This window comes from Triticum aestivum, chromosome 3A (genome assembly GCF_018294505.1).
Source record: "Triticum aestivum cultivar Chinese Spring chromosome 3A, IWGSC CS RefSeq v2.1, whole genome shotgun sequence".
Lineage (NCBI taxonomy): Eukaryota > Viridiplantae > Streptophyta > Magnoliopsida > Poales > Poaceae > Triticum > Triticum aestivum.
This window is the reverse complement of record NC_057800.1, coordinates 633,327,880-633,345,536: the sequence shown is the minus strand read 5'-3', so window position 1 is coordinate 633,345,536 and position 17,657 is coordinate 633,327,880. Positions and strand designations below refer to the sequence as shown.

Here is a 17,657-nt window from a genome sequence, read left to right as displayed (position 1 = left end):
TTATATATAGTCATATACTATTTGTGTAGAATAGTATGTGTTTTGAGTCATAAATTTGCTAATTATTATTACGTCATTTCCAAATTCGCGTCAACTTTGGTTTTTATGGTATATACCGAAACCATACCGAAATAATTTGGTATATACCGAAACCGAACCGTATTTTAATTTCATACCATATTTATCGAAGTATTAATACCGTACAAACTGAAAACCCGTATAAATCGAACCATGTAAACCGAATAAACCGAACACACAGGGTGAAATGCGGACAACCATTGCCTCCTCCAACCCGCATGGGACGACACCCCAGTCGACGGATCGAAAGCATGCCGGAGATCGTCGGACGGGAGCTTGAGTGGCGAAGGGGAGTAGAGGGTGGTGGAGTGAAGTGGCTAGGGTTTGGTCCGGTGAGCAGATGAGAGGAAATATATATGGGGTTGGGTAAGCCAGCGTGGGTCGGGATCGACATGACGGACGTGCGCGCCCCCATATTTAGGCTGGATATGTGGGGTACCGATCAATCTGGAAGTTTGAGGCTCGTTTGGAGCGTCTGTTTGGGTCGCATTTTTGTGATCGGTCAGTGACCGGGCCATCCGTCGAAATGTTTAAGGCGAGTTTAGGGCATCCAGGTGTAGATTCTCTTACATCATAGACATGACTAAGATAGTAAAGAAAAAATGGAGTATCATCTACCCATTCATATATGCCTCTCTGATCATAACAATATCTAGCTAGGTAATGTGCAGCTTGCCTCGGACAATGCTTAAAGGAGGTTGACGAGATCCCAGGCGAAAGTTCAAAGCAACCAGCTAGTACAGGTACATATGGACTCGGGATCTCAGAATCTCCATTGCATGCATCCATTAGCTCAATGCAATCAGATTTCACCACCACCTTAGAGCAGCCAGCATCAGAGCATCTTTAGCCACGTGCCTCTAATTCAACCATTCAAATGTCTGCAGACATGCTTGGTCAGTGACCAGGTGTGTCCGTTTTGAGCCCTTATTTTTTCATTCGCGCAGTCACACTTCTTTTTTTTCACATATGTCCGGTCACTTGCACGTGATTGATAGAGAAGAAGAAAGGGAAAGAAAAGAATGAATAAAGAAAGAGAAAAGGTGGTCCGGGGTGGGGTCGCGTCATACGTGGCGGACTGACTGGACGTGTCCAGATGCGTCCACGAGTCCTCATATTGTTCTTATATTTGAGATGGATATAAGGGATATCGGTCAGTCCGGACGTTTGAGACGGATATGAGGGGTTCGGTTAGGTCGTGTTTTTGTAACCGGTCACTGATCGAACTGCCTGTCTGAGCATTTAAGACAGGTATGAGGGGTCCGATTATAGATGCTCTCAGATAGCAATTTGAGCCTCTCCTTAGTGCTAGAGCTTCAGCAGTTAGAGCATTCAATGTATGATTTAGGATCAGTGGCGGAGGTAGGGGGTGCCAGCAGGGGCCCCGGCCTAGGCCAACAAGCAGAATTTTCCACTACACAAGTGATTACTTGCTGCTAATTCTGTGTATTATCATGATTTTTTTGGCTGTGGCCTTCCCCAACAAGACTTAACATCAAGTTGGCCCCCCTGATTAAGTTTTCCTGCCTTTGCCACTGTTTAGGATCTGTTTGGTTGAAGACTGGTGTGGCCAAACCAAAGTGTGACCAGCCACACACAAGTGTGGCTGAGAAAATGGATGTCAAACTTTGACAAAAGTTGGCAAAACAATTGTCTCTATGACAAGTGGACCATAGGGACAGTAAAGTGTGGCAAAAATCAAATACATACCAACTAAAGTATGGGTGCCAAACTTTGGCTTGGCAAACTGTGGCTTGAAACCAAACAACCTCTTAGGCTCCGCAGCACTGGCGATTGTCTCGCCTCTGCAGTTTCGTATAACTGCAGCTACTGCTCCACTTCCACCCATAAAGAAAGTTGCATCTGTATTCAACTCATAATATTTTGGAGAGAGTTTTTTCCATCTTATAGTTGGCGGTGGAGTACCCGTAAAATGGCATAATTGATAGTTATTGCCTAAATGGCAAACAGAGTGTTCCTCGCATTTTTTAGTTTGTGATTTTTTTTAAATTCATGGACATTATTGAATTCATGTTTTTTTAAAATTTTCTTACTTTTAAAAAACATTTTTTTCAAAAGTCAACGAGATCGAGGGATTTGGAAAACCAGTCCCTTTTTTAGAATCACTAGCAAAAGAGTTCGTGCGTTGCAACGGGAGAGAAAATATAACACACACTCTTAACTCAACAACCATCACTCAAGACCACAATAGGTCCATCTCCTGTATTTTTACGAGGCATCATATTTGTGTTGCCGCTTATCCTCCTTCTCACCCTCGCTGGCGATGGTCTCGGTGTTCACACAAAAGAACAAAAAACGTGTGTTGAATATGGTCAATCCTAAGGCGTCTCTCTCTCTCCCTCTCTCCTCCCTCTCCCTCTCTCTCGCACGCACTCGCTTTCTCTCACTCTCGCGATGAAAAATCTGTTGTTTTCCCTGCGACATTTTTCAGAGGTATGCATGTGTAGTTATCGTTGTTTTCTTTTCTGTATATGATTATAGTGGGGTGTTTATTTGCAATTCGGGTCGCTGCCGGTATGAAAAAAATGAATCTTGCGCTATAAATTATAAGTTTGGTTCCATAACAATATTTAAAAAAATATTTAACAGGTAAAATTAACATCATATTTAGATTCCACACATTTTTTTAATAAAATTTCATATATAATATGTTAAAATCAAAGTTACGGTTTAAAAGATACAAATAATTTAGAAAATCATTTGGTTTGACTCTTCCAAGATAATATTTAAAAATACTTAATAGGTAAAAATAATCTCATATTCATATTCTACATATTTTTCTAATCAAATTTTATATATAACATGTTCAAATCGGAGTTACGGTTTAAAAGATATGAATGATTTTAAAAAGCATTTATTTGACTTAAATATGATCCGCGGATGAATTACCTAAAACATCAGGGGGGTTTTGAAAAATGTAAAATAACGGTTTAGGTGTGACTTAAATCCGAACGGCGAGTTGATTTCAAGAAAAGACAGGGACTTTCGTGTAAAACACGAAAATAACGATTCGTTTTAACTTAAAACAGGACTGTGGTTTGAATTCTCTGAAATTGAGGAACTTTTCTGAAAGATGCCATGATGGACGAAAGAAATCTAATTTATTTTATTATTAGGTAAAGATTTGGGAAAACACTCGAGCGTCGGCCTTCTTCTTGGGTTGGCCCACGAACGGTGGCTTGTGGGCGCCAAGAAGCTCAATCGGTATATGAGAGCAACTAGTAAATGATCACTCCTTCGGGAGTCTCCGAACGATCACTTGAAGGTGGGTTGAGAGCGCTATGAGCATTTTCTATGGTTCTTTATTTTATTTTTCGCACGCACATTTGGTTTTTTAGGCTGTTTTTTTGGCTTTTTGTTTTTTCAATGGTCTTTCTTAGCTTTTGGACAAAAAAATGTTAAAAAAATTAGCGAGAAAAAACTTTTCTTCACTTTCGCGAGAGGCACTGTGCCTTTTGAAAAAAAAACATGTTTTTTTTTCTTTCGCGAGAGGCACGGTTTAACTTTCACAAGAGGCATAGTTTTGGTTCCGCGAGAGGCATGGTTATGCCTCTCGAAAAGGAAAAAACATGTTTTTTTTTCGTGAGAGGCATGGTTTTGCTCCCGCGGGAGGCACTCGGATACTAAAAAAAATATGTATTTTCTACTTCTTTTCTTTTTCCGTGAGAAGGCATGGCCGTGCCTCTCGAAAACGGGAAAAAACACATTTTTTCCTTCCATGTAAGATACAGTTTTACTTCTGCGAGAGACATGACCGTGCTTCTCGGAAACTGAAAAAAATTTGTTTTCTATTTTTCTTCTTTTACAAGAGGCATGGGTTTTTCATCTCGTTTTTTATGGGAAAAAAGTTCGTCAAAATCTATCAACATGCGATCTAGTTTTGAAGAATTCGACGCGATGAATTCAATGGTGAAAACAGTTTGAGATTTGGACAATCTCGACGTGAGGAATCCAACGATAAAAACGGTTTAAGATTTGGACGCACGCTTTAATAGATAAAATATTTTAAATAATTGAATTTTCGAAAAAGGGGAAAACTCTCATTTTTTAGGGTAAATAATTGGATTTTCGAAAAGGGAAAAACTCTCGTTTTTTCTTTAGGGGAGGGAAAAACTCTCGTGCTACGATAAGTCGAAGGAGTACTCCTAAATTTGGCCCGTGTAGTAAGCGTGCCGTGCCTGACACACTCTAGCCAGGTCAGGCCGTGCCAGCCCATCTGGCCAGGTCTGACTCCATGACAGGCCCAAAGGGGAGCGGTAGAAGCGTCTAGCACTCTCCACTGACTCCGTGGGCGTTCGTCAAGCCGGGCACGGAACGCGCTGCCGCTGCCGCGATCCGGGCGAGCTCCACAAGCCGACGCCGGCGGCGAGGAGGAAGGACGGCTCCGATGGACGCGTCGGGGGAGCTGCAGTGCGTGGGGCGGCTGGAGATCGCCGCGCCCCCGCCGGCGCGCTACCTCCGCGTGGGCTCCCTCCCGGTCCCCACCGACGACTCCGCCTACCTCCCCGCCCTCCTCCCCTCCGCTTCCCCGTGAGCTCCCCCTCCTCTCTATTCTCCGCGCCCCTGCGCTTGTTCGATCGAAGTGGCGCGTGTGCAAGCCTAGGCGCCTCTAGCTGATGCTTCGTGCGATTTGATGGGCTCTGATGCAGGCTCCTGATCGAATCCATAAGGAGGCTGTTCAATCCGAATCACCCGAGCGATTATGTTGCTTAGGGCTTGCGTGTTGAATGCGATTGTGGGATGTCGAGGGCTGTGCTGGCGAATTTGAGGTAGAATGCGATTGGGGGAGAGCATTATCTGCTTTGCTTGTGCAGTTAGAATTGTTCCTGATTGTGATTCGTTTGTGAGGGCTTAAGACGGTACTTGTATAGTAGATCCTGGAGATGAAATGTGAATCCCTTCTTCAGTTACTGGGTTGTTATGATATTATTTTGGGGGAGAGTGACTATGGCGAAATGATCAACCGGCGTGCTTGCTGCTTGCAGCAAAGATCGGTCTAGCGAATGGTGAACACACTGTATCTCATTGTAGCGGTTACAACTTACAAACTAGCAGAACATAGATTTTGTGTTGGAACCTACAACCTAGAGTGGTGGGGGACACTATCTCCACCTTTCTCTTTTCATTTGGACAGCATCAACTAACGAGCATGTAGTCACAATCATGCTGGGAGCCTGGGAAGTGTAAAGTGACGTGTAACTGTTACCGAATGAAATTTCTTGTAGTCCGCAAATGTCCGAGTAGAGCCTGGAGATGAAATGTCAACCGCTTCTTTCGTTAGTGGTTTGTTATGGTATATTTGGGGGCAGAGTGACTATGGTGAAGTGATTACGGGCGGGCTTGCTGCTTTTAGCAACGACGGGTCCAGTGATCGTGAATGCACCGTATATCAATGGAGCGGTTACAACTTGCAAACCTGCAGAATATAGATATTTTTTCTGGAACATAGAATGGTGGTGGACACTATTTCCACACACACACGCGCGTGCGCACCCTCTTTTTTTTTGCATTCAGACAGCATCAGCTAAGGAGTATGTAGGCAAAATCATGTTGGGAAGTGTAAAGTGACACATTACTGCTATCAAATGAGATTTCCCCTTGTCTGCAAATGTCTGAGTAAGGAGAACCACTAGTTTAATCTTGCTCTTATTGTCACAAATATTGTAGGACTGGGACTGGAGCTCCAAGGTATCAAATGCTGCCACTGGAGACTGACCTCAACACGCTCCCCGTGATTCCAAACCTCCCGGAGAAGGTTTTCCCAACGGATGCGAAGAGTACTGAAGGTGACCTCTGTCGAGCCTTCGTTGTTATAGTTTGATCACCAAAACAAGATTCTAGGCTTCTTGGCAATTTGTAGTATAAGGCAGCATTACTGATGGTAAAAACATGCGTGTGCTATTAAAATTATAACTGTTTTAGCGTGTGGTAAGCATATGCGAGTCAAAACTGTCACGATTGGCTGCCTTTTACATGTATCCAAGTGATTTCTCAGCCACACCCTATATAATTAAATGATGTTTGGTATTTACAGTTGATGGATGCTATACCTGTGAAAACTCTAGGTAACATGACCTGGTGAATTATTATTCAAGCATATTTGGTCGGTAGCAATAAACACCCCCCCCCCCCCCCCCCCCCCCCAGGGTACGTTGTTACCGGTTAACAAACTTGTATATGCTTCTTCTTGTGAGTATTACCCTTGTAAATCTGAGGTAAGAAGTGAGGCTGTGAGAGAGTGAAAATACCAGCTTTGGGGTTTGCTATTTCATGTTCATGATACCTTTCTATCTCATCTGATGAGCTTTTGCTGCAGTGGTACATGCAGCAGCAAAACCTTTCAAATAACGGGAATCAGTTTCCCTAAAAAAAAAAAACGGGAATCAGTCTGTTTGAGATACCAGTGTTGTAGTGTAACTGTGTAAAGCACAGGAGGTGAAACTGTAGTAGTCCATGGCGCACAGCAGGAACAGTACATAAATTAGTAATCCAGGAGGAGAGTTAGGCATATTAGGAAAGAGTCCAGAAGAAGATTATGCAAGCTAGAGATATAGAAATAGCTAAGAATCTGTATCATGTTTGGAATTCATAGTAGTGGGTTGTTGTCTTCAAAGGCAGGCAAGAAACATATTTCTCTCTTCCTATTGCTGTCGACAACATCTATCTTCCAGCCCACTAACCTTGTTCTAATTATCTGAAACGGCACTTACCCGCAGGATGCCACCTAGGCCACTGCCACATCATTCCTACAATTTGCAAAAGTGATCTGCTGTCCACCAGTTTTGCTGAAGACAAAATACGGGTGGCGGACTTAAATGCGCCGCGGTGCCGCCTACCGATTATATGGAAAACTAGTGCTCGCATTAATGCATTGATATATTTGGAATTAATAAAAACAGACTAAAGAATATCGGGGTGGTTAGTAGAAAGCCTAGCAAGCCGCTTCAGACAAACAAACAACAGATGATAAAGGCGATCCTACGTAATAAGATAAGGAAGCACCTCCCCTTTTGGTTATGTGAGCCTTCGCCTTTCCCTTCCTCATCTATCTTCCTGTTCCCGTTCTTAGTTCTCCACCTTCCCTTTGCTGTTTCCAATAAAAGCTCTAACCCCATCGGCTCAAGCGATAAACTGTGAGGCGAGCATTCCGTCTAGCAAACGAACAGGTTCAAAAGGCTTAGGTGACATCATGGGGTGGTACTGACATCTTCGATGGTACCCGTCCGTGATTGCTCTGCTTCGTGTCAGCAGATCTGGTAAAAACCTTGTCTTCTTTTTTAGGCTTTACGAATTCATCGCGTGATTGCACAGAAATTATCCAACTAATTGCATTAGTCAGGCGATGATAGGCCTCTGGATCAGGTATTCGTGATGGTTCCCCACTAGCACCGAATACGCGGCCGACTACCATCTAGGCGGTGTGCTTATCACACTGCTGTCCGCATGATCCAATAGTCCCAAATTATTGAAGTTGTTTGGCATGAAATACATTTCTGTTGATATATGTTTGTTCATATTCTTCAGGATTACGGTGTGGAAGCGGACTTTTCAACCAAAACTTATCAAGGAAGTGTGAAGCACTAGCTGTGTCAGGCCTAGCCGAATATGGCGATGAAATAGATGTGATTGCTCCAACTGATATTCTAAAGCAGATCTTTAAAATACCTTACTCTAAGGCACAAGTATCTATTGCTGTTAGCCGTATTGGAGACACACTCATTTTAAACTCAGGGTAAGGTGCTCACAACTTTAAAACGATCATACTCAATGTAGTGAATGCTAATGCTCCACTCCACATTGCATTGCAGGCCTGATGTTGATGAAGGTGAAAAGATATTTAGAAGACAAAATAACCAACCTAAAGGATCTGATCCTTCAATTTTAAAGAACTTCGCGATGCACTCGGTTAGGGCAGAGGCTTGTGATTGCCCACCAAGTCATCAACCATCACAGGAAAAGCAAACAGCATCCATGTTGCATGGACCCTTCGGTGATAGGGAGGGTTCCTTTGATTCGTCCTCCTCGTCTAATTTTAGCACGTCGCCGTATTTGGATCAGAATATCAGTAAAAGTAGAAAACCGTCACATGGTACTTGTGAAAGCCTGTACTGGGGTGCAAGGGAAAATAAGCAAAAAGTTCCAGGATCGGACCCCATTAGGAAAACCACTCGTGTTGGTGAAACCCCCAGTTGTGAGGTGCAAGAATCTGAGAAGAGTAGGAGAGTGGGGAACAATGGATTTCGGAAGGTTTGCTTTTGGCAATTTCACAATTTCCATATTCTCTTGGGTAGCGACTTGCTTATATTTAGCAATGAGAAATATATCGCAGTCAGCTTGCACCTATGGGATGTTTCTAGACAGGTATGCTTTATTTATTTTTTAATATGCCTTTATATTTTCTTTCCTTACTCTCTCTATTGACAAATTGCCTTTGATAGGTTACTCCATTGAACTGGCTAGAAGCTTGGCTTGACAATGTTATGGCAAGTGTGCCAGAATTGGCCATATGCTATCATCAGAATGGTGTTGTCCAAGGCTATGAGCTTCTAAAAAATGATGATATATTTCTACTTAAGGGTGTGTCCGATGATGGCACACCTGCATTTCATCCACAGGTTGTCCAGCAAAATGGCCTAGCTGTCCTAAGGTTCCTTCAGAATAACTGTAAGCAAGACCCTGGTGCATATTGGGTATGGCTTTTGAACCTACTTATGAAGTTATGATAGTCAACATGTGTTGGATATGTTCCTGTTCAACCTTTTATGTTTGGATATTTTTATGTACAACTTGATTTATTTAGCAGTAGACTGGTAACCACCAATGCTAGTTCTTGTGCACTTATACTGAAGGTTTGCTTTCTCAGCTCTACAAAGGCGCTGAAGAAGATGTTGTGCAGTTATATGACTTGTCCATATTACCTGAAAAACGTACTGCTGGTGATCATATATCTACGTGCAGTCCTGTGTCTTCTTTAATGAACAAGGGGAGAAGGGAATCACTTTTCTCTTTGGGCACACTCCTCTATCGCGTTGCTCATAGGATGTCTTTATCGAAGGTAACAGGGAATTGACACTCTTACTTTGCTTATTTACAGTTTTCTTTTGAAGATGTACTTATGTACAGCTTTACTAATTGTTAAAGGCCTTATATGTTTGCAGGTACCTAGTAATAGAGCAAAATGTGCAAAGTTCTTCAGAAAATGTTTAGATTTCCTCAGCAAGCAGGATCACCTGGTACTTTATCTATCATCTCACTGTTCTACAAATCTGTTATTTTCTCGGTGAGAAATTTGTCTCATGATTTCTTCTTTCATCTTTTAGGTTGTCAGGGCATATGCTCATGAACAGTTTGCAAGGCTCATCCTTAAATGTTACGAGGAGTTGGAACTGACAACAGAATCATTTCTGCTTGAATCGGAAGTTACTCTTACCGACTTGGATGATGAGTCTCCACAGCTGAGCCTTCAGAATTTACCATCAAAGCAAGATGATGTATTGACAGAGATAAGCAAGGATGAGCCAGCAGCCGTAGATAGTATGTTGGAGTATTCACAATCAGAATCTTCACGTGGTCATGTTGATACTGGTACTGCATCTTCAACTACAAAAGATGTCTCTGATGATAGCCTGCTAATGTGTCAGGCTGGAAACTCTCAGATATCAAAACCAATTGCTGATGCCATCTCCTCTAAGTTGGCAGCTATACATCACGTATCACAAGCTATCAAATCTTTAAGATGGAACCGGCAGCTGCAGAACAGTCAGGATGATTGTGTTGACAATGCAGACACCATTTGGGAGAGACCTGTTGACTTCTCTTTATGTAGATGTGGCGATGTTGATTGCATTGAAGTTTGCGACATTAGGGAGTGGCTACCAAAACTGAAAATGGACCATAAATTGTGGAAACTTGCTCTTTTGCTGGGTGAATCTTATCTGGCACTTGGAGAGGCGTATAAAAATGATGGACAGCTTCATCGCACTCTGAAAGTTGTGGAATTAGCTTGCATGGTTTATGGTTCTATGCCTAAACATCTAGATGGTGATGAATTCATCTCATCCATGTCCAATAGTTCGTTGTGCCTTGAAGATGGTGATCTAAACTCAAGTCTTGTATTGGATGAAGCAGAATATGTCAAGAATGCAAAATGCTTTGGTTATGATATTTCTGCTCAACAGTTGCCTCCAAACTATTTATTCTGGGCCAATGTGTGGATGCTTGTAGGCGATGTCTATGCAGAATATCACCGATTGGGCAGCCATCAAGCACCGGTGCTCCATGAGCAAAAGCCTGAAGGTGATCTTAGGATGTCAAATGAAGTTGCAATGGAAGTCAAACGTCTTAAGAGAAAATTGGGAAAAGATAAGCAGAATTGTGGAACATGCTCACTGATAAACTGTAGCTGCCAAAGTGATAGAGCAAATAGTGGCAGTAGTGCAAGCAGTAGTAGTCCTGAGGCCTCTACATTGCATGGAAGAAAGAAAAATAAAAAAGCATCTGGCAGGAACATTCGTTCACAATCTACTGAAATTAAAGAGAAACCTAATGCGCAGGAAGCTATCGGAAGTTCTGAAGAAACTCAAAACAGCACGAATGATACTCGTCTTGAGAAAAGGACGGTGGCAAAGGCTGAACTTGATCATGATCACACCATGGATAATCAGTCAAGTAATGCTGATGCTATTCCTGATAAACCTAATGGCGATGTTTCCAGTGGGAGCGGTGGTATTTTCAAGTACCTTGTAGGTCCTAAACCAGGAGATGCTGAATACAACTTGTGTTCTGCTATTCACTGCTATGGTGCAGCTAAGGGAGACATGTTTGCATTTCCTGTGCGCTCAGCAGAGTTCTTCACCATTCTTAAGAAAAGAGGTTGGGCATTCAATGAACTTGGCCGCATTAGACTTGAGAGTAAAAATCTGAGTAGTGCTGAGATTGCTTTTGCTGATGCTATTAGTGCATTTCAAGAAGTCTCTGATCACACAAATGTTATATTGATCAACTGTAACTTAGCTCATGGTAGAAGAGCTTTAGCAGAGAAATTGGCGTCGAGGATAGAAGAATTTCAGATGTATGATCTTCCTGAAGGCTCATATATGCAATCCGTGAAGTCTGCCAAGTCGGAATATTTCCAAGCAATAAACTACTATACAGCAGCTAAGAGGCAACTGAAGTATGCTATTGCTGACAATGAAGTTGATAAATCACTGTACAACGAAGTTTACACCCAGTATGCCCATACCCATCTGAGGCTCGGAATGCTTTTGGCAAGGGAAAGCTTTTTAACTGGCAGTTACGAAGGTGGACTTGTTGATGAATCATCTAACAGAACAGTTCTTGAGATTTCAGCAAGTGATGCTTTTCGGGAGGCTTTGTCTACATACGAGTCCCTTGGTGAACTTCGCAAACAGGAGGCTGCTTTTGGCCATTTTCAGCTTGGTTGTTATCAAAGGGATCTGTGCTTCAAGTTCCTGGATTTGGTTAACAAGGAGGTCAAACAGAAGAACGAGGATAAATTTCGTAAGAAAGCTAAGTGGTATGGTTCGCTAGCAGAGAAGAACTGGCAGAAGGCTTTAGAATTCTATGGTCCAAAGACGCATCCTACCATGTTTCTTAACATCCTTATGGCACAATCAGCCCTTTCTACTAGCATCTTTGATTCGTTTCATTCTAGTGCGGTATGTTCTTCCTGGCTTGCCATCTCCTCCTATTCTAGTTACTCAAGTCTGCTAGATCTTAGTTACGATTATTCTTTTCTGGCATTCCGGAAAGGGCATTACCTGTCATACAATTTGAACTAAAACCACGACACTTATTCTGGAACAGAGGGAGTAGTTGCGTGCAGAATCGAGAGGCGCAATGTCATTTTATTAGAATCGTTTAGTATGTTGCATTTTGCATTTGGTTAATACATTATGATTGTAGTGTTAAGAGTAATTTTGCTGAGTATTGTTTTTTTACTGCTAAGCAGCAGGAGTTCTACGTAGGGATGTTTGGGGGGAAAGGCATCAGTAGCGGTACATAAATCACAATAGTTCACTGCATTCTGGGTTGTGGTTAGTAACAGCGGGCCGAAACCGGTTGAGCATTTAGGTTTGAGGCTATGCGTTCACTTACGTGCGCGCCTAGGATGTCTTATTTGTGAATGTGGAACGGGATTTCTTCTGTGATATCATAATCATGTTTCTTGGTATCTGTTTGAAGATGCTTGAAGCCGCGCTGATGCACTTGCTGGAAGGCCGCCATGTTGTCGAAGCGAACGAGGAATACTCAAACGATGTGAACCTGGACATAAAGCCGAAGTTCTGGAGCCAGCTGCAGAGCCTGCTGAAGAGCATGCTGAGGAACCTGGACACGAGCAGGCCGGCAGCCTCCGCCGCCGGTCAGGCCAACGGCGGCGGCAGGGGTGACGCAGCCAAGCTGAAAGAGATGTATCGTCTGTCTCTGAAATCTTCCTCTCTGGGCCAGCTGCACGCGCTGCACAAGCTCTGGGTCTGAGCAGACCCTCCGGTTCACAGTACGGCTACTGTGCATGTATGATATATGTTGTTGCTTAGTAAGCATCTTCTACTTTGAAGTTTGTGGTTGTTGTGACGATCCTGTTGTCTGGTGTACTTATCTAGGGAGATATAAGTCGTACTGCTATATGAACTGGTACTGCTAGCAAGTGAATAATAGCCGTGTAATAAAACTTGTGAACTTATAGATGATGAGGCAAACAATGAGTTGCAGATATGGTTGCTTTGCTTGTAGAGTGGACACCTGGTTCCGGTCAGAGGAGTCTGAATGCGTCCGCTATCCTGGAAAGCATCCAAAGAGTAAGAACTTCTCACTGTTCGAAGTCCATATCCAAGAAGGCTTGTCGCCGGTCCACATACGAGATTGCACGGCAGTTCATACGTTTGGTTGGGCTTTTCCTTGGCTTTTGCACCTTGGCTTATATAAGCCAAAAAAGCTCCTATCTAGGGGATTTCGGCTTCTTTTTTGTCTCTAAGTAGTCCCAACTACTGCAGGAGGAAAGGCCCTGCAGAACGTTTGTTCCATCCTGTTTCCTGGCAACGAGATGGACTTCTTCAGACGCCACCTCCTGTTCGTGAATATATTGCACCACGCTATGAGGAAAAACTCAAAACTTATTCAACACAATTGCTGTGTTATTACAACACAGGGTTAGGATCCTCTGCAGCAGTTTACTCCCTCCGTAAACAAATATAAGAGCATTTAGATCACTTAAGTAGTGATCTATAGGCTCTTATATCTGAAGTAGTGGTCTAAAGCTCTTATATTTCTTTACAGAGGGAGTGTCATGTTGTACAGTCACTGCCATGTGGACCCGGCCCCACATGTCATCCGCACTACAGCATCATACAATCTGCAGAGGATCTCAACACACAATGTTGTGTTATTATTTCTTTATTATACACCTGAAGGCTTACCGGTATGACCCAACAGAGAACCTTCTCAACCCAGACCCAAACCAGGATGACCACCCAGGTGGAATTGCTTCTCCACAGATACAATCAACGGAGTGTACAATGCAAACCTAAAACAAACAATACATCGACTGAAACATCCCGAGGCCGACAAGGGTGAAACAAAATGTCACACTAGCAACAGAAAGTGTTGTGTGCTTTGGTATTCACATCAGACAGGCAACATCATCTACAACATCCCTCACAAACCCCCTACAACAACATCATCCTCACACAACGGTGCGGTTTCTACAGTCCACAAGTATACAACACCTAGCTTCGACGCAACCGGTTTGGTCATGGTATGGTACAACACGATGTGTCTGCAAAATTTTCACATTTTTTAGGTCAGGATGGCCTTGAGGGCGTTAATACCGTCCGTAACAGGCCCCGGCGGCCACCCTCTCCACATGAAGGCCTTGAGGCTGGCTGGCACATATGAAACGCATATGCCGTCCTGGGAATTTTCTAGACGAAGTAGTCCTGGCGCACGACGGTGATGAAATCGCAGGGAAGCGACTCGTCCTCCTTTTGCTTCCCTACGTCGCCGTTTCCTTGGATGTGCCAATATATCTTTGGAGGGAGGGGCGCAGTGAGAGATGCATAAAGGTCTGCAGTCATATGGAGAGAAAAATGATCAGCACGTCGGAATATGATATTTCTCCTGCCATTGTACCAGGCTTCGCGAGCATGTACCTGGGGACAGATTTTGATCGGATTCTTTGGTGGAATGTAGCACAATAATACCGGCAAGAACTGTGAGAAATCCACAAGTCTCAGAGGCAATAATGCTTGCGCTCTGCCCAGACCAATCCTGGATAGTCAGGAAAACACAAGTAAGCTAACCGATTAACAGAGGGGTCAAGAATGCCTGATGTTTTAAATTGCTCACCTTGAACATTATGGCACTTGCTAAAATAGTGAGGGTTGTGAACATGGCATAATAGATGGGAGAAACCAGCGCTGTATTGAAAGTATCCAATGCCTGAAAGTTGAACATAACAAGTGATGTAGAGATGAGGATATTACGATGTGATCGGCAGATCATGCGACACATTATCTAACAGAGCTTCTTCTTTTTTATTTTTTATGAATATGTTGTTGAAAAAACTGTAAGGAACAAAAGTTCCCTTTTTACAAATCAAGATCAGGCAATGAAGTACCTTGTTTAGGTAAACTAACTGGATGATTAAGCATATAGCTGAAACCGTCACAAACAGCCACGTCTGGAAGTACCCAGCCTGGTTTACGCCCTGAATGGTAAGTTTAATCGCAATGCCCACAGCCTTGATGCTCATTACCTAACAAGACACGGCATCAAACGGATGTCAATACTCATATAGCAACAAACCTACTATAAGAAACCAGAGGCGCAGTCATGCAGAGCAATTACCGTGAGGGATCCGATAACAGAGCAAATACCAACATAGATCATTATGTTCGTCTGCCCATACCGTGGAGCACAATATAGCATAAGAAGCAATGAAACAGCCACTGCTAGAGCAGCGTAGCAAAGGAAGGCTGCAACAACATTACAGATGAAATGTCAAAAGACAAGTCCATTTTTATGGCAAGCAACCGAATGGAGATAGCATGGGAGCTTACTAGGTTGCGTTGCCAGCTGCCAAATCTGCTCCACCGAGTCCGGGGACCTCTCCTCGGGAGCGTGGAGGATGATCACCGTCGACCCAACAATGCAGAGAATACAGCCCAGGACGCCCACCCGCTGCAACTTCTCATTCAGCATGAAATGGGCTAGAACAGCACTGTCCTCCAAAAAAACATCAAAGAGGCGCACACACATGCACATGTCAAACAAACCTGGACAATTGAATCCGAAAAATGTTATACACGCGAGCTGAAACGAGGGCAAGCAATTTTACCTGACAATGATGCTGAGTGCGCCGAGCGGCGCGACGAGGACGGCTGGCGCAAACATGTAAGCCACGAAATTGGCGGTCTCCCCAACAAGCACTGAAAAAAAAGAAGTTCAGGTTGCAATGAGACATCTGGATCCAATTCTTAAGGAACAGACGAAGGGCAAGCGGATGAGGAGAGGCTTACTGGTGACCATCCCGACCCACCAGAGCGGCTCCCAGAGGTACCCATACCCTCCGACACCTGCAATTTTCAGAGGACAGCGAAGGTCACGTCACCACGGATACGCGGAACCGGGCGCAAAGGATCCGCCTTTCTCACGAACCAGAAAGACCTAGAGCTACATCGAGGGGGCACGAAAGCGACAGCGGCGCCCTCGGGTGAGGAGGCGAGCGCGGACGGACGGACGGACCTGCCCGGGAGCCGACGGCGCCGGCGCGGCGGAGGCCCTTCTTCTTGACGATGAAGCTGACCCCGACGAAGGCGGAGGAGGCGACGGCGAGGAGCGCGCCCTTGAGGTTGGCGGCGAAGAGGTCGCCGCCGGCGTCCGTCGCGGCGGGGCTCATCGTGCGGCGGCGCGCGGCCGGCGGCGCATTTGAGGCGGGCCTCTGCCTCTGGGTGGGTCTCTTCTTTTCTCTACGAGGGGCCGGGGCCGCTGTATGTATGCCTTGTCCTGGCCGGCGATGCGCACGATGGCGTCGGGGATCGAACGACGGAGGGGAGAGAGAGAGAAGGGGGGGATGGAGAATTTTTCGAACTTATACGCCCCCCGTTTCCATCCATTTCGCCTTTGACATTGCTTGGGGCACATCGGCCCGCCACATCAAAGTTTCGTGTTCCACTTGTGCTTTGGGACTTGGCGGTCAAGTGAAATTTTCAGGGGGGTGAGTCAAGCCTGTATTTTTATTTTATTGTGTCTTCAATACAAGCAATCATGCAGTAGTACGTGTCAAGGCACGTTCTAGATAGTGCAGCTGGAAACAGGAGTGTTTCAAGAAATATGTATTATGTACTCATAATAATTAATCATGCAATGGGGGCATACATATTCTAGTGGTTCAACAACAATTATACCATTATATTCTAGATTTTGGTAAGATTTGATTTTATTTGAGTATGAGTGCGGGAAGGCAACATAATTTAGATTTAGTCGGGTTTTGGTATGATTTGATTTGATTGGGTATGGGTAGAGAAAGTCAAGATTTTTTTTGGACTTAGTTGAGGTTTTGCTAAGATTTGATTTGATTGAATTAATGCAGGACATGATTTTAATAAGATTTGACTGATTAGCGCAGAACATGGTTTTCATAAGGACAAGCAAAGGAAAGCACCGATTTAATTTAAATTGTTCTAAAACAAGAAGGGGGGGGGGGGCGAAAATACATTTGATGGCGTACAAACATCAACTCTTAGTAGACATAAATACATGGCATTTGGAATATACTTTTTAACCAGAAAAGCATTTGGAATTTTTCTTGAAGGAATTCTAGTGTGTAAATGTTGTCTATTATTTTGGTGGTCTTATATTTGGTTCTATCATGGCTAGAACCTTGTTTTTCAAAGGGACGATGTCAATCTTTATTAGGCCGGTCGTAATGGTAGTATCATAGCTAGTATCATGCATGTCAACTAGACAATTTTAATGAGGTGTCATAACATTAAATAAAGAAAGAGATGATGGAGTATCATATCATGATACCGCATCACCCTACCCTTATGAGCACCTCCGAGAGACTGAGCCGGCATATCATCTTGAGCCGAAATAATGTGAGCACCAGGATTTGAACCCTGATGGGTTGGGGATACCACTGTTCACCTAACCAACTCAACCATAGGTTGATTCGCCAATAAATAGAGTACTACGTAATACTAATATATAATATTATGCATTAGGGAGGTAGTATCATACACTAGTATCATATGCATGATATTAGTATATGATACTCCCCATTACAACCAGGGATAAGCAACTATAAAATACCGGACAAAAGGGTGCAACAATGACCGAGACAGCGAATCGCTGCCAACAAAGCGGGGAAAACACACATTTCAATGGCTAGAGGGAGCACAAAGCTCCGGCAACGTGGTAGTTTAGCAGGTAAATCATGCAACCTCACAGCTCTCCACATCCTAGCCTAATGTTATCAATTCAAAAAAAAAAAATCTTAGATGTTACTGAATGTTCTATTCAAACGTTATTATGTTCCT

The 17,657-nt window shown here is 43.7% G+C and overlaps 2 protein-coding genes across 3 annotated transcripts; one reads left to right on the top strand and one right to left on the bottom strand.

The window, feature by feature from the left end:
* Window positions 1-4,349: 4,349 nt before the first annotated feature.
* LOC123062762 (uncharacterized) lies at window positions 4,350-12,834 on the top strand. 2 transcript variants are annotated; one of them, XM_044486412.1, is made up of 9 exons: window positions 4,350-4,629; window positions 5,767-5,885; window positions 7,624-7,831; window positions 7,908-8,460; window positions 8,538-8,789; window positions 8,963-9,154; window positions 9,258-9,332; window positions 9,420-11,777; window positions 12,304-12,834. In XM_044486412.1, exons 1-9 carry the CDS (start codon window positions 4,487-4,489, stop codon window positions 12,595-12,597), a joined length of 4,194 nt encoding a protein of 1,397 aa, XP_044342347.1. In that variant the 5' UTR covers window positions 4,350-4,486; the 3' UTR covers window positions 12,598-12,834. The 2 variants fall into 2 exon arrangements, with proteins under 2 accessions (XP_044342347.1, XP_044342348.1); XM_044486413.1 differs by lacking the exons at window positions 4,350-4,629; window positions 5,767-5,885 and adding an exon at window positions 6,884-7,355.
* An 855-nt stretch (window positions 12,835-13,689) lies between these two features.
* Window positions 13,690-16,181, bottom strand: LOC123062761 (probable magnesium transporter NIPA6). The gene is made up of 9 exons (XM_044486411.1): window positions 15,862-16,181; window positions 15,636-15,692; window positions 15,455-15,545; window positions 15,177-15,337; window positions 14,965-15,092; window positions 14,735-14,872; window positions 14,464-14,556; window positions 14,268-14,385; window positions 13,690-14,182 (listed from the first exon to the last, which is right to left on the bottom strand). Exons 1-9 carry the CDS (start codon window positions 16,013-16,015, stop codon window positions 14,040-14,042), a joined length of 1,083 nt encoding a protein of 360 aa, XP_044342346.1. The 5' UTR covers window positions 16,016-16,181; the 3' UTR covers window positions 13,690-14,039.
* Window positions 16,182-17,657: the final 1,476 nt, after the last annotated feature.

Excerpts from the sequence above, each read along its gene's own strand:
- LOC123062762 (XM_044486412.1), top strand. The coding sequence starts at position 4,487 with ATGGACGCGTCGGGGGAGCTGCAGTGCGTGGGGCGGCTGGAGATCGCC. Across the intron at positions 9,155-9,257 it reads ATAGGATGTCTTTATCGAAG|GTACCTAGTAATAGAGCAAA; the intron begins GTAACAGGGAAT and ends ATATGTTTGCAG. Across the intron at positions 9,333-9,419 it reads TCAGCAAGCAGGATCACCTG|GTTGTCAGGGCATATGCTCA; the intron begins GTACTTTATCTA and ends TTCATCTTTTAG.
- LOC123062761 (XM_044486411.1), bottom strand. The coding sequence starts at position 16,015 with ATGAGCCCCGCCGCGACGGACGCCGGCGGCGACCTCTTCGCCGCCAAC. Across the intron at positions 15,693-15,861 it reads CGCCGTCGGCTCCCGGGCAG|GTGTCGGAGGGTATGGGTAC; the intron begins GTCCGTCCGTCC and ends TGAAAATTGCAG. Across the intron at positions 14,183-14,267 it reads CGATCAAAATCTGTCCCCAG|ACCTTTATGCATCTCTCACT; the intron begins GTACATGCTCGC and ends ATATGACTGCAG.